The sequence below is a fragment of the Anneissia japonica genome, unplaced genomic scaffold (assembly GCF_011630105.1).
Source record: "Anneissia japonica isolate Jap-2015-1 unplaced genomic scaffold, ASM1163010v1 scaffold281_len866295_cov195, whole genome shotgun sequence".
NCBI classification, from domain to species: Eukaryota; Metazoa; Echinodermata; class Crinoidea; order Comatulida; family Comatulidae; genus Anneissia; species Anneissia japonica.
This window is the reverse complement of record NW_022728190.1, coordinates 541886-559018: the sequence shown is the minus strand read 5'-3', so window position 1 is coordinate 559018 and position 17133 is coordinate 541886. Positions and strand designations below refer to the sequence as shown.

Sequence of the window (17133 nt, the reverse complement as noted above, 5' to 3'; positions counted from 1 at the left end):
GAACACTCAGTAGAGAGCATATCTCTGCCCACTCGAAATCCCTTTCTATAAAATAAACCTCCCAATATATGTACCTAATTTTATTTAACCACCACCACTACCACCCCACAACACTTTGCTCCACTCGTCTTCAAATACGCACAGTAACTCGCCCAAACACTTTTTATTTCAAAAAGGGGCACTATTTCCACATTTAGCATATGTATTTGGGGACTCTTGTAAGAGTTGCCATTTGCAGAATCTGAATTTCATCAAAATTCAATGTCGGCCTACTTTTCAGTACACATGTTACGTTTTGAACACAGAATTCAAGCAACATATAGTATTGAAACATTTTATTTTCAACTACTGATTGTAACAAAAAATGTGACAACCAACTTACTTTTCCAACTACAAAAAAAAATAAAAAAAAAAATACACTAACCGGCCTTTTATTGTATTAGTTGTATACCTGCCAATTCCTTACTTAAACACACAGGAACATTTTACATTTATAATTGACAAAAAAAATACATGCCAAGTATTGGTGTTAGACTGCAAACATTATGTAAATAGACAATGGTTCTTAGCATCACATGTTTAAATATAAAGATGCATTAAAAATATTCCCAATTAGTGAATGTGATTTCAAAAAACTGAATTTATTACTAGCGGAGATAATAATACTAATAGATCTAATAACAGACACAATAATCCAATACAAACCACTATGCTGTATACATGTATATATATAATTTTATATTGTATGTTGTGTTTTTCATAATTATATTTTTTTTTAAAGCCATTATATTTCTTTTGATGAAAGCAAAAATAATTTGCAGAGAATACATTATTCAGTCATATAATTCCAACTTACGGATTTCCATATTGAGGCAACCTTGCTCAGCTGAACAAAGACTTAAGGCAAAATTTAACAGTAAAATGAAGAAGGCTATGCGCATCTCCATATTATGCTGTGGTGTGACTAATCTTCAGAGAATAAAGAAAGCCGACGCCGAAACACTCTGTGGTTTCTTGATGTAGAGAAGGACGACATAGGTAAGAAAATTATTAACAAAACTGATTAATTATTGATGATACAGACAATCAGACTGAATGCAGCGTTTGCAAATAGTCACTAGCATGCAAGAAATATTATTGTACATTTATGACATATATTATATACGGTAGTAATAATTAGGCTATATCATTAGGTGGTATTATGGGTGCCATTTGTTTTTTTGCTGGTGGACTCACATTTATCTGAATTATATTGTACTAGCATTTGGTTAAAACCAATCCCCATTTAGTCTAAACTGCCTTTCCACTGTCAAAATGAGAAAAAAACAAAGAGGATAATAGTTTAGTGCGGTTCAGACGGCCCTGAATTATGAATTTAATGGCCAATTCAATTCAAATTAATTGTTATTGCAAGCAATAAAAACAGCATAAAAGATTGGATGCAAATAGTACCGAAAAAATAATTGAAATCACATTCAAATTGTATCAATTAGAAAAAATACAAGTAAAAACACCAAAAACATCAAGAAAATAAATATTACCTGTATTGCAAAATGCAAATACAATTCAGGAAAAATATCAATACATCAACAATTTTTATTTAATTATTTTATTTACATAAATTTCAATTTGAATTATATTGAAGTTAAATTATCAATTATTTAAACTTAAAAAAATTCAATATTCAATATGTAAACAAAGTGGCATAAGAAAAAAACTTAAAAAACAGAAGCTAAATATTCTTACTGCAATTGAATAATAAAAAAATGAATTATATTGAAGTAATATTGTATTATCAGTAAACTGTATTATCTTATAATAAACATAATTAAACAATTAAATAATAATAATAAAGATAATGATGATGATGATTATAATGATGATAATAATAAAAGAAACAAAGCATAACCATTATGTTCCTGTATTTACGAAATTTCCTTTAAAGCCAGGGTCCGGAGGAAAACAATTTTTTAATATGTTGTAGAACTGATTTTTCTAAGACACCAAAAGCATATTTGACGAAAAACCCAAGAACGGTTAATGAGATACAGATTTTTGAATATTTAAAAACTGGGGGAAAAGGTGTAAGAAAAGGGTAGTTACGCCCCTTTCTCACCTTATCTTCCCTTGGTAGCTTGATGCTAATAATTATAATGAATATTTTAGATACCCCAAATAACACCTACATATTACACCTACACCTGTACATATTACAGATAAGATCAATTCCCAAAATGATTAGAATTGCAATCATCTTATGAAAGGATTTCATGCTGAAATAAGTAGGGTTTGTGGTCTGTCTGTGCACCTCTACTTCATTAAATTTAATTTCATATATTTGCCTAAATACATTAAAATTTACAATAACAAGGAAACAGTGACATAGTGCATCACATCAGGCTTCTATGTACAGTACTTCATATTATTTCCTCAAACACACATGAAACACAAACTCAGCTCCATTGGGAAATAATCCATAATGGTTAAGTACTTTCAAACATGAGACAAGCACAGCTTAATGGTAAAATTAATTAATGTTGGGTGGTCCCTTAAAAAAAAAGACTACACAACTGGCTAATCTGTGTATTTTAATCAATCTCATTGGTTATATCATAAGGCACTTCATGAGCTTCTGTTATGTATTTAATTCTATCTTACCATGTTCTACATCATAGCTTGATAAAGACTTACAGTCAAAAGTACTTGCTAGTTTTCAAATAAATTTTGTGATATATATTTGATACCATTTGACTAGTTATTTACTATATGTATATTTGCCTATGCAGCACCACCATTACTTGATACATTGAATCTATAGAAAGAAGTCACAGGTCAGGATGTGTCTGGCAGTGGGTGTAGAGAGTGTTGGTGCCAAAATTTGCCTAACAGGGGGGGTTAAGTTTTTCTGTCTGGTAAGTTGGGAGTGAAGCATCATGGGGTATGAGATATGCATTATGGGAGGTGGGGAAGGAGCTGACCAGCAATGGGTCTAACAGTTTTCGGTAGGGGTTTTCAGGAGTGGATCCCTGTTGCGGTTAAGATGAACTGGGAAAATTTGGAGCAGTTAAGCTGTTCAGAAATATATTAGGCTTTAAAAAGGTACACAAATTTATTTTGTGGGCGGAGCAGATGTTACCACCTGCAGGTGTTGCTGATCTTTTTCCTCCAGGCCAACAGATAAAATATATTAACATTTGAAATTACATTTTTGATGCATAATTATACTAATATATTCTTTATTACTTGTATGTATGCCTATTCATTCTTTAGATCTTTTATGTGAGAAAACAGAGGCGGATTCCTGGAAATTTATCGTTAAAAAAATTTATGATGTGTATAAGAGACAGATATATATATATATATATATATGTTTCTTTAAATTGTATATTCTATTATTGTCATTCGCCATTTGCTTTCTTTTTAATTAACCTACCGGTATATGTAATTAGTTTTGTGTTTCTTTGTTAAAGGGGCAGTTAGCCCTTCATTCTTCAGAGATTTGTTTCTCTTTAACCGTCCCTTACCATTTTTGTAAAATGCAATTTGTGGTTGAATAAATAAATGAAATAAATACATTGAACTGCTGGTGCCTGGAGTCTGCTTACGTTTGGAAGTTCCAGGTTTAAATGGAGAGCAAAGCAATTTCTGAACAGATCTAATTATTTGTGAAATTGAAACCTACATAATGCCAATATATGCAACAAATTCACCTATACCACATATTATACAGAATTCTGATTAGAACAATGACATTTAATAGGGCTACTTTATATTATCATTGAAAATATTATTCTTACAAAATTATATATATATATATTATCTTTCTCTCTATTTTCATATTCTATATGTAGACTACACCAGTATAAAAAAAAAAAAACACAAATACTGAAGCCATAATTAATAAGAAATTTAAATAATAAATAAACAAAAAGAGCGACTGGTACAGACACAAATTATTATATTGGGTTTTTTGGAAGAGCTAATAAGATAGAAATTTTTAAATAATTAGAATGTTTATTTGTTGAAAAAAATACTATTTAGAATGTTCATTTGTACAAAATCAAGGTATCTTAAAATTGTAAAAAATATAATTTCTTAAAATTGGGAAAAAAAAAAAAAAAAAAAAAAATTAAATACCAAGATGCGATTCGAGCTCACAACCTTAAGTTCTTTAATACACATCCTTAACCGACCACGCCATCCATGCAACGTGCCCTATTAGTGGTAATGGCAATAACGTACAGTCCTTGCTGAAAACCCTGTTATGTTTTGTAGGTGTAGGAGCCAGAACCCTGGGGTTCAACTTCAAAAAAGGACGATAACGTTTGCTGGAATCACCTCTAGTATGTGTACAAAATTTCCTGCAGGTCTGTTCAGAACTGGCAACGCTGGATGCTTTTAAAGTTCTGGTAATAAGAACAAGAACAGCAGTGAGGCTCTGGGATATGAATTGGTAGTTTGAATCAGAATACCTTGAATTCTATTATGGTAAAAGAATGCAATTAAAAATCATCCCCCAACCACCCCTTCCCCCACCCACAGCACCTTCCTTCATGTTCACCCCTAGTGCCACCACTATTTACACCCTATTACCGAAGTACAACCCAGAAAAATATATATTTCAGGAAAACTTGTACAGAATACAGTAAACACAAATTTCCTATACAGTTCTTTTCCTAAATCAATACATTTAGTATCAGCTGTAATTAAGAGCTTAACGATGCTAAAAAATATAAATCTTACCTTAACAAAAAACACTGTTGGATGGAAGGAGATTTGAGGAACTGAATATCATTCATGCTAACTAGAAACAATTAAGATAATAATTAGAAACCCTGGCTTCTGATTGGCTGCCAGCTTAGCCAACCAATGGTCTAAAGCTATCATTTACAAAATAATAAGGAAGGCATGATTAGTGTTGTATGGTTCATCCACATGTAATTTAAATTACTGTATAATCTGCTATGATGATGTTTACACATCAGGATTTATTGTTTACAGCGAAAAAAAAAAAAAAAACCATTGTTTCTTTATTTCTTGCATCCTGCTTTGCTGTTTTTGCACACTGCATTTTGCTCACTTTCCATGCTCGGAAATTCAATGAGCTTGGTCCACCTCCATGGCCCTAGATAACCACATTGAACAAAGTTTGGCCTAACATTAGATAATACCATAGATCAAAGAAACAGAAACTGTGTCTTTGCACTATACTAAATACTTTTTAATATTAAAAAACTATCAGGATAATGCACTTTGCATTGTCCTTTATGCAATAACAATCTTTGTGTGAACCTAAAGATGATGATCATGCCAGCTCAGACCAGGGGCAGATCCAGAGGAGCGGAGGAAAACGGGGCCGATCGAGAGACAACACTACTCTATGGCGGTCCGGAAATTTTTGTTTTCTAGACACCCAGAAATAACCTCTGAGGCGTTTACATATTACTTTTGATGTTGCTGTAATCCGAGGTCAAACAGGCATCGTAACAACTAACCAACTTCACACCATTTCTGGTCCCACACAACTACGACACTCCATAACTCATGCAAGTGCACCTCTGGATATTAAAAATTATTATTTTTTTAAAAAAATATATTAATAAAATGAACTATGATGTTATTATTAAAGTTGTTGATATGTTGGACACATAAATATTACTGACATAAGGATGTTTGAAGAAATAATCGGAAATGGACCGAATAATATGATAAAACATGGGGGAAATGGTGTATAAATACCCCCTCGTTTCCCAAAATTTGTGTCTTACACGCATTTCCGATCATTTATTAAAATATAATTAGCAATTTAAACAAATTTTTAGATGCTGTGGATGGATGAAAGCAACAAGTTCACATGAATGGCAAATGCACGTGTTAGGAAACTTAAGTGTCGACTTAGGAAGGCACACCCCTGCAGTGGGCTGAATCCGGCTTATGTTGATGACAACATCAGATGTTGATCACATCATCACAACGCCCTCTGTCAGCTGCAACAGTTTTCTTGTCATATGAAAGTGTTAGCAAAAGCAAAAAAAACCAAACACATGAGAATGCTTTTGCCCATGCTTTGGGCTTAATAGGGCTTAAGTTGTTGAAGACATCATATGTTGATGACATCATCACAATCCACTCTATCAGCTGTTAGTAAATGACTGTAGGATTTAAATCAAATACAAAGCCTATCACTTCCCCGAACTGAACCAAGATTCAAAATTAGGTCAAAAAAATAATACATTGCCCAAGCCCAACAGATGCTTGAATTGCCTTTCTATGAACTGTAACAGCCTTTTTCTTTTACCCATGGAGCCAGAAATAATAGTATGATTTAAAGAGTGCACTTTCCAAACTTCAATTAAAAGATAACAAAAGTCATTTTCAAACTCTCAAGTTTTATTCGACAAAAACATGTGACATGCCTAAATATGGTCATGATGACATCACATCATGACCATATATAGGCACATCATGACTATATATGGGCACATCATGAATATATATGAGCATATGTTTTTTCAAAGAAAATTTGATAGCCTGGACAGAGGTTTAGACATGGATATTAAGCGAGTAGCAGTTGCAGATCTAAGATTTAGCAATGGGGGCGGATAATGCGAGGTGCTAAGCAACGAAGGGGGGGGGGCAACGAAGGGGGGGGGGGGTAGGTTTTTTGGAATTAGTAGATGGCTAGACGCTCATACAGGCCCGTAGCGTGAGAGGTTCAGGGGGTTAAGACAAACCGCCCAAAAACTGGAGAAGGTCCGCATTTAAAAACGAAAAATTGATATTTGTAGATATATTTACTCCAGAGTAACGGAGATCATACAAGCCAGAAGTATTTCGAGTCTGCATTTCCCTGCGTTGTGCTTTGTTATTATGGTTTCCAAAGGGTCCAATTTCCACTGAAACGAACCTCCCACAAATTAAGCCATGCTACGGGCATCACATAGATGGTATCTGAAAAGAAGTTAAGCTTAAAATAGAAAGCGTATGTAATTACCAGAGTAGCTACAACACATAACATGTATACACAAGAAGCACACACACAAGATAAGTGACTAATTTTTTCCCCCAAGGTAATCAAAGGGGGGGCGGCTAGCCACCCTATTCACCCCCCTATCTAGATCCGCCACTGAGTAGTTACCATATTATACCAGACAAATTAACTTGGCTGCCATGACTGCAGACTGCCACAAACCTTCTAGGTTCTTTAGGCCTATAGTATAAAAAAAAACAAAAAAAAAACTGATAGACTGCTGACTACCAATTGTCACTAATTTCCAATTTTCTCTTGGTCAGGCTTGGGCCATGAAAATAGTTGTTTGCTTTTAGTTTTATGATTAGCCAATGAGCTACAACAGTCTTGTCACATGATATTAATAGTTGGTCATACTACAGAGAAAGCTATAACATCATAGATTTCAACTCTGTGGTCATGCTTTATTTCATTTTAATAACAGGAATAAAAATAATTATAACAGATTTAAAAAGAACTTTCATGTTGATATTGATGGTTATATTAGTAGAGTAGTAAATAAATGATTAATCAATGGTGCTCATTCACCAGTCTAAGAAAAGGCAATGAAAACTACTGGTGAGAAATTAATTTTTACTGGCTTAAATGCTCTAACCAACATATTAAAATGTGTTATTAGTAGACGAAACACTTATACTTAATAAACCTATTTATATTATAAACAAATATTAATGGAATGAAACTATCAAAATAGCCATGACACATATAGAATAACTACGTTGAATGTAATAAAAAAACATACCTAGAAAAGTAGATTAAATGAAGGAGTCACTTCTCCCTAATGATACGAAATATTAGTATAATTCAAATTAGTATGTTTGAAAAATGGAGGAATTAAAAAATCAGTTATAATACATTTCAGAGGTAGGGGTATCAATCTTAAAGCATTAGATAAACATTTTTATCATAGGGAACAAAAAACTTTAAATGATGATGATGATGATGATGATGATGGTAATGATACCTTAATCACTACTAAAAAGTAACATCATACTGTAAAATACAAAAAACCCTAAAAAAAAATTAAATTACAACATTGAACAGTATAGCAATTAAAGCATTAGATAAACATTTTTATCATAGGGAACAACAAACTTTAAATGATGATGATGATGATGATAATGATACCTTAATCACTACTAAAAAGTAACATCTTAAAAATACAAAAAACCCTTAAAAAAAATTAAAATATTAAACAGTATATTAAATGCTTGCGGTACACCACAGAGATAGTTATGAAAAGAACTGTTGATCTCAACATTCACAACAATTCTTTTCAGCAGCCAATTTAAGGCACTGGTCAAAGAAAAGTTTTACGTATACATCTGTTAAATGATGATGGAATTTTTTTTACACATTACAAATTGATAAGAAAGTATAATACATACACCAAGTATTGAAATGCACGCCATCGTGTTGGGATTCAATATTTCGACATTAATTATGTCATCAATGTAAATTGTTCATTCCTGATGATGACATAATCAATGTCGAAATATTGAATCCCAACACGATGGCATGCATTTCAATACTGGGAGTATGTATTATACTTTCTTACAAATTGAAGTTGATAACTATATATTTATACACAGTATATCTATATAAGAATAATTGACAAAATATATGGATATCAAATTAATGATATCCATAAAAAATTTAATAAAAATATATACCTGTGCGTCTCAACTAAGTATGGACATTTACACTACGTATTATATACGGGTGCCTCGCAGCAGTGCAGTGATTCATATAATTATATAATAATTTACAGTATTTTAACGAACTACATTGTTCGAAGGTCAAGAGAGAGAGAGAGAGAGACACTGTGCAGTGCAAATTAACATACAGTAGTGTAAATTGTTTAGTTTTTACAATATACTACATGTATTAATTTTTTATGTCATACACATAGTAAAATATCTAGTTTGAAAATACTGGTTAACTATATGTACTCCAGGTTAACACTGTAAAATACCAGGGCTGCTTTAATTGTACTATGCACAATATATATTCTATGTAATGTATGTTGTAAGTAAAATATCTTTGCATATACAGTACTGAGCAAGGTCAAATATACATACAGTATTTCAATGCACATTAAAATACATGATTATAAAGTACTATGCAAAATATGTATGTTCATGTGGCGTATCCTTATTTTGTGAGCTGGTTCCCCTCACTTAATCATCGAGTGCCACACCACCCCCTTATTTCAAAACAGTTGGATACAATTCCATGAACTAAAATGATTAAATAACATATGGTATGGTTAAGTACTTAAATGATTTATCAACCTATACATTTAAAGTAGCAAGTAATCTACTCAAAGATTACAGAATGAAAAATTCATTTGAAATAGGTTACAGATACTCTCTGGGGATTTGTATTTTTATTTATTTATTCAACTGAACATACACTTTTGTTTCAGTGGCACGCAACATTTCGGTGCATTCAATGAGAAAGAAAAAAAACAACTAAACTAAAAGAGACTAAAAGTTATACAAAACAATTATACAATAACAGTATTCAGTACTGTATTTGTTTAAATGGGTTTGGGTAACAAATGTTTGGTAAAAATAAATACTATAAACATGCATAATTCTTTTTGATAAAGGTGATGGTTTCATCACAAATGCAAAAAAAAAAAAAAACATTCTTGAGATGTTCTGTGAACCAGCCCATCACCTCACTAACATATCTACTATGAACTCTGTCCATGTCAATAATGATGTCATTTAATTCCCTTAAATGGGCAAATCACATGTATTTTGTGTCAGTGTGAAAAAGCTTAACACAATACATTTAACAATTTTATTTCACTGATAGTGCAGAAAATTGATATCGAAATACATTGATTCTGTGTTTAGACACAAAAACTAATGTTAGGTACAAAAACTGAAAATCACATTCATTCAATTTCATTTATTCTGTCACTTGATATAAAATACAATATTCAAAAAACAATACAAAAAAAACTAGAAAATTAAACATGTTTTCAGGAGGTGGACTGGATTGCCAATAGCAAAATTAATCACTTTCTAAGTGGCTTTCCAACCCCCTTCCCATGAAAAAAAAAAAAAACAAAAAAAACCAAAAAAAACAAACATTTAATGCCCTTAACGGAGTTTTTTAAATATTTGGTACAATAACTAGTAAATTTTAATAATGCGAGATGCAGTCAATTACTCGAAAGAAATACACTTTTACTTTTCGTTATCTCCTCCACAGAACCTATTCCTCACACCAACAGATAACTAAACTTTGCTGAACATTAGACACAATCCTTTCGATTTTCATTTTTTATCAAAAAACTTGAATATATGTATGACGATGCCCTGACCATGGAGGAATTCCAATGCCCTTTGTATGATCATGGAGGGATTAGTTTAGATGGAACAAGTGTTGATTGGAATGATTAGATTAAGGAATTCTTAAGAGGTAGGGTTCTTAAGACCAGTCTTAAGGAAGCTTAAGAAACTCCATTTTCTATAAATTCTGCAATCTTTGGGTGCACATAAGTTGAAATGGAATTAAGGTAAGACTTACATAAAATAACCAGTATAAATGTAAAACATACACAGTTGAGGGAGATTGTTGATAAATCAAATATCGAGGTAGGAGAATTTGATAATGATCCTTTGGACATTGTTCAGAAACTATCTAACTACCTGGGTGATGCAAGGTACAGATGTTAGTGTTATAAACAGAATTAGGAAAAACAAGTTTGGCATATTGTTGAGGGAATTTTCCCACTACCAACCAAGGGTATACTACATCAGGTTTGTGTGTGTAGTGTAACGAAGGTTGTGAACATGGCCATTTAAGGAGAAAGATATGTTCAAGTTAGAACTAAATGATACAAAAATGATCAGGAGCATGTGTAATGGAAGATTCCGTGGCTTAGATCTGAGGAACTGAAGACATATTGTAGAGTGTCAGTAAATCATGTATACAGAATAGCAGCTTATTGGTCACTTAGGAAGAATGGATGAGGGGAATTGAGCCCGCAGGTACAAATTGTAGAGGTGGAATGGAGAAAACATGTGAGGAAATCAAGAGATATTTGAAAGGAGATTCAGTTGTTGATGTTGATGAGAAAATTTCTTCAATCCAAGCTGGCATGCATGGAAGCTGGATCTTAACCCAAATAGATTGATAACGCCCACACATTAAAAACTAATAAATATGCCCCATTGGTTTCAGACATCCTCGGCTCTGGGTTCAAGGTTGATTTTGTTGCTCTGGAGGTGGGTTCTAGGGGGTTCAACTCTGACAACAATAAACGCCTTAAAACTATCCATAAATCTATTAACTGTCCCATATCATTTAAGCCTTTTAAATACAATATTTCAAAAATTGCCTTAGTTTCATCTCACAGCATTTATTACGCCAGAGATGAACCCACCTGGATAAACCCACCTCTATTCAACATCTAGTTTTGCTATTTCACTGCCTTCTGGCCATGGGAATGTCTGGTCCTCGACGCTGAACTGTCTTTTTGTTCTTCTTTTTTCCTCGTGTTTCTTTGTTTTTGATGTCCGAATTTGTTTATGGTGTTTTTGTCTTGCGGCACCCCCTGCGTGTTCTTTTAATTTGACAAATCTGGGGTTTTTCGTTTCCTTTTATTCACTCCATTCCATATGAATTTTTAATGTGTATTGATGTATATTTTTGATGAATAAAAGTGATATAAAAAAAAAGTCAGAATCTGGTGCTTGGTAACTCCATGGCATAGCCCGGCAGGAAAATATTTATGTATTAATTGGCAGCTCTGAGCTTGTACAGCTAATTTTATCTGTTGATGACATTCTGAAAGACGTCGCCACCACCACATCCAAATCTAAATACTCCTGAGAGAGAGAAAGAAATTGAATCAGAAAATAATTAATCAAGTACATGAAATTACATTATTATTGTCGTTTCTCTGGTATAAGCCCATCCCACTTGAACACAAAATTGGGTTTATTTATTTATTCTTACTTTTAACTGGATTGCATTTTCAGTAGCATTTTAGTGCTTTTAAAAATGGTCCAGTTACAAAGTACAGTAAAGTAAAAATTAAAGTTAAAGTAAGGTAAACATAACAAATCAAATAAACCTGGATAAACCCGCCTCTATTCAACATCTAGGTTCGCTATCTCACTGCCTTCTGGCCAGGGGAACGTCTGGTCCTCGACGATGAACTGTCTTATTGTTCTTTTTTTTCCTCGTGTTTCTTTGTTTTTGATGTCCGAATTTGTTTTTGATGTTTTTGTCCTGTGGCACCCCTGCGTGTTTTTTAATTCAACAAGTCTGGGGTTTTTCGTTCCCTTTATTCACTCAATTTCATATGAATTTTAATGTGTTCTGATGTATATTTTTGATGAATAAAAGTGATAAAAAAAAAAAAATGTGAAAAATGTTAACTAATTTACAACTGAATCAATTGCATTTGATTTGGGGAGATGGGCTTATAACCGGGAAGGCAACTTTTCATCACTGCATGCCTAATTCAAAACCAGTATTTGATTTTTCAGAGTATTTTTGCCCAAGGAAGGGCTGGTACGTAACATTAGGCATAAAGTAGACGGTGGGCTTATACATGAGGAGCTACAGTATACACCTGGCTGCGACTTGGTGCTTAAAGTGCATTTCTTACAAAGGAGTAGTCATGTGGTTGAAAATCTGACTTGACAAAAAAAAAATATCAAATAATAATAATAAACAAATTACCAGCCCCTGGAGTAAAATGAAGCTTTAGATTGGTGTTTAAGATGCTTGCCTTGAATTCCCAAGAACTGGGATCAAATCATTCTTAATAACCTGTCTGTTGGACAGATAAAAATAAAATATCAAATAATAATAATAAAAAAATTACCAGCCCCTGGAGTAAAATGAAGCTTTAGATTGGTGTTTAAGATGCTTGCCTTGAATTCCCAAGAACTGGGATCAAATCATTCAACATCATTATCTTTCTCAAGACAACAACTTGGCAAATGTTCCATTCTGTTACATATCACAGAAATAAAAACAAATGTAGTGATTTGCATACCTGATTTGATTTTTCATGTAAAATTCGAGATATATCTTGGACTAAATCTGGAAATGTGGGTCGTTTCTTGGGAGAGAATTGCCAACACCCTTCCATCACATGATAACTGTCAGAAGGTAAATTGTACAAAATAAATACAAAAGTGTTTACCAGTTTTTACTGTAAATACAGTCAAATAATTGTTAATATATTGACACAGATAAAATATTATCCAACTTAAATCCAAAAAGAGATTGGTGTTGGAGAAAGGATAAGAGAAAAATAATTAAACTGCAGACAATGCCAATACAGTATGATGTGAGAAATTAAAACATTTTATTAAGAATCAGTGTCTTACATATCTAGTGAGCATCCATATGGTTGGCTCATCCTTTTTCCATCCATCAAAAATTTCAATATCCTGTCTGTTGGAATGCTTGGATATGGGGTCATACCAAGAGTCATAATCTCCCATAACAACACACCAAACGACCAGACATCACTCTGTGTGGTGAACACATAATCGGACATCGTCTCTGGGGCCATCCATTTGATTGGTAACCAACCCTAAAGCAAATAATCACTTTAATCCATCAATCAGTATTCACTATAATCAGTAAGCCTAGTACAGCGTACAATTATTACCACTCTGCCACAAAAAAATAATGAATTCTGAAGTTACTCCACTATGATAACTTGTTTAGAAAACTTTATTTTTGAAAGATCTTCAGGAGGATGAGGATGATGGCGATAATGATTGAACTAGGTTCGCCATTCCAAAAACAAGCGTACTGTCAATACTTATTGAACTGAGTAATTGGCATAAGAATATAGTAGTATTGTATACTTTACTACAGAGAAGCTGTAATGCTTTTACTCAAACTTTGGCAATAGCAAGTCATTTGTAGTAAATGACCTATCACTTTAAAGCTTATAATGTGCAGAATATGAATATATTAAAGTCATTCTTCATGTTTTTGACACTGATGCTGGTCTGGCATGGAAAGCCCCAATATTCTGGTGATGATGATGATGATGTTAGTGATGATGATGATGATGTTGGTGATGATGATGATGATGTTGGTGATGATGATGATAATGTTGGTGATAATGATGATGTTGGTGATGAAGATGATGATGATGATGTTGGTGATGATGATAATGTTGGTGATAATGATGATGATGATGATGTTGGTGATGGTGATAATGTTGATGATAATGATGATGCTAGTGATGATGATGATGATGTTGGTGATGATAATGTTGGTGATAATGATGACGCTGGTGATGATAATGATGATGACAATGGCGATGACGGTGATGTTGATAAGAATGTGTTACCTCGGTCTCCTTCCGATAGTAATCCATATTCATTATATTACGTGCAAAACCGAAATCAGAAATTTTCATAACAAAATCTTCCGTCACCAGGATATTACGAGCAGCCAGATCACGATGGATACACTGCAAAATATTATTTTAAAGCAACTGTTGTTGGTAGAAACATCAATCATTTTCAATTATCAAAATATTATAATACAGTAAGACACTACTACTAACACAAACTGGACTAACACTTCTACTATTCTACAGTATATACCACTACTAAAACTAAATATAAACAGGAATCCTTAGGTAGGAGAAGCTGCAATAAGGATATCTAGTTCAATGAGCTTCCTTAACACATTTTTTGTATTTTGCTGTGTCAGATATCCATCGCCAGTAGTCTTGAAGGAGATTATTGATTAACTTATAATACGGTAGTAAATTAAACAAGAAAACATTCAGAATTTGCTAGAATGGCTTAATTTGTGGGAGATTTTTGCAGTTGTTTGAAGGTGCAACTCAGAAAGAGATTGAGACACATGTCTTCTACACTTTCTATTCATATATAAGGTCGCCATTCATTTCACTATTTAAGTCCAGACTCAAAACTCATCTTTTCTCATCCATTTAATTGTTTTTCGTTTGTTTATTGTGTTTGTTCCTTTTCATTTGTCTCTTCTTCATCTTATTTTTTCCCTTTCTTCATCTTCTTTTGGACATTTGTTTAAAGTGCATAGAGACCTAGTATTATGTGCAATGCACAAGTCTACATCCATTGCCATTACCATGTGAAAAATAACACTGCTACTGCTACTGATTCATTGCTACTCTATAAATATCACAATAATTAACAAAATATACTAACTACTGCTAACACTAATTAAACTGTACTACTGCAGATACTACTACCTCTATTATTACTACTACTAATACACTATTTATTAGGAACATTATTATCAACATATTCCTTACCATTTTGGATGCAAGGTACTCCATTCCTTTAGTAACTTGGTAGGCCATTGACAATAAATCTTTGACAAGCAACGCAACTTTGAGGTGATTGACGCACCTGTTACTACAGACTGGTGGACGATTCAGTCGAAGATAATCACGCAGGTTGCCCAGTTTTGCATATTCTATTATTACAAGCAACAGCCCTGAACAATATAAAATTAGTTAAAATTGTAAATAGCTCAATATAAATTTACAAAATATGATTATAGGCCTAAACATTATATAGATCCAGAGCAGACAATGATAGAAAAAGGGAATTTGACTTAGCAATAATATTAATAATTATATAATGTTGTAATTAATCTAATGAGTCTTAATACAAATGACTGATGATGATAATCATATATTTTTTCTATATACAATATATAACGCTCCTATACTGCATGCTTACCACCTTGGGTGCAGCATCCTAAAAGATTAATAATGTTAGGATGTCTTCCGATCCCCTTCATCATCTGTAACTCCTCCAGAAATGAATGAAAATCATGTTTTGTTGGTGGTGCTTAACAGCAAAAAAAAAAAAGTACAGTTAAATATTTGATGGCAATGAGCTGTATAAATATTTGTTCTCTATACAAAATCTATCTTCTAATAATAGTACACTGACTCAACACTGAGTCAGTAATGATAATTCAGTTGTGAGAAATTCAATTATAGGGAATCGAACCAAAACCCTTAAATTTCAAGGCAGGGCACCACACCACACTGAGCAAAAACTTCTCAACCATCCTGATCAAAATTTTGAAGTGAATCTCTCAAGCATAATTTCATCCTTAAGCTTATTAATAATATAATCATCCTGAGCTATATAACTGCCAGTGATTGGCTGTGAGTAAGTTTCATTTTTACCTTTCAACATCTTGACAGCAACGAGTGATACTTCTGCTTTGCTTTTAATACCAATTGCTTCGGCTAAATGTACAATACCAAACGCTCCCTCGCCAATCACTCGACCAATTTTGAGTCTACAAAACATACATACCGGTAATTACATGTTGATTGGAATCTAGTGCATTAAAGTAGATGCCAACGACCTCTATTCCAATTAGTAAGAAATTCCTAATAAATTTATTACAGACATAGATAACAGCCAGTGTAATTAGGAAAGAGTGGTATGGTTTGGAAGGTAAGGTAGCAGCTTTTTAATCACCAATTCCTGGGTTCAAATCCTGTAATTTATAAGATTTTTTCTCACAACTCCAAACAACTCCAACTTGAGGTTGAAAATGAAAAAAAAAAAGAAATGCAAAAAATGGCATTAGTTATGAAGCATATGGTTTCCATGTTGATTTTTTTTTGTGGTACAGAATAGGGTTCATAAAAAGGTCAATTGTGGGATGCTGATCCGCTATTGTTTTTGATATTGCGTATTTCCACATAGCCCATCATCTCATTGTGTTTCTTCCCCCTGGAGTATAAGTGAGTAGTTGGTAGGTATTAATGCCAATGCCCTAATACAGCAACATCATGGAATATCCCCAGGAAATTGAGTCCGAGTTCAATAGGCTATTTGATATCCGTGACCCAGATAATAATTATTAAATGCATAGAGTAAAGTTATGTACTACTGTATATCACAGCACTAAAACCCAGATATATATTTCATCCTGCGATAAAAGAAATACTTTCTGTATAAATTGAAGGAAGTAATTTAACACTGTATCAAAACAGAAATTTCAAAGAATAAGCAATTAATTGGTTATATTCTGTGCCAAGACCATTAAATGAGGGGTCAAATATGTGGTTCATCTTA

General features: G+C 33.0%; 2 protein-coding genes across 10 annotated transcripts in view; both read right to left on the bottom strand.

Annotated features, from left to right (window-relative positions):
- The window catches only part of LOC117114009 (fibroblast growth factor receptor-like), a 21448-nt gene extending 16262 nt beyond the window's left edge, over positions 1-5186 (bottom strand). Inside the window, exons 1-4 of one of the 8 annotated variants that reach the window (XM_033257529.1) lie at positions 4744-5186; positions 4138-4406; positions 1237-1306; positions 857-1013 (exon numbers count right to left, since the gene is read on the bottom strand). In XM_033257529.1, coding sequence (XP_033113420.1) covers positions 857-947 — 91 coding nt within the window. In that variant the 5' untranslated portion in view covers positions 948-1013; positions 1237-1306; positions 4138-4406; positions 4744-5186. The remainder of the gene's footprint in view (positions 1-856; positions 1014-1236; positions 1307-4137; positions 4407-4743) is intronic. The other 7 variants (XM_033257528.1, XM_033257532.1, XM_033257530.1 and 4 more) reach the window with 7 other exon arrangements.
- A 4204-nt stretch (positions 5187-9390) lies between these two features.
- LOC117114017 (fibroblast growth factor receptor-like) overlaps positions 9391-17133 on the bottom strand; it is a 32768-nt gene continuing 25025 nt past the window's right edge. For both annotated transcript variants that reach the window (XM_033257544.1, XM_033257545.1), the window contains exons 14-20: positions 16230-16345; positions 15772-15882; positions 15339-15523; positions 14382-14504; positions 13399-13607; positions 13062-13167; positions 9391-11880 (exon numbers count right to left, since the gene is read on the bottom strand). In XM_033257544.1, coding sequence (XP_033113435.1) covers positions 11782-11880; positions 13062-13167; positions 13399-13607; positions 14382-14504; positions 15339-15523; positions 15772-15882; positions 16230-16345 — 949 coding nt within the window. In that variant the 3' untranslated portion in view covers positions 9391-11781. The remainder of the gene's footprint in view (positions 11881-13061; positions 13168-13398; positions 13608-14381; positions 14505-15338; positions 15524-15771; positions 15883-16229; positions 16346-17133) is intronic.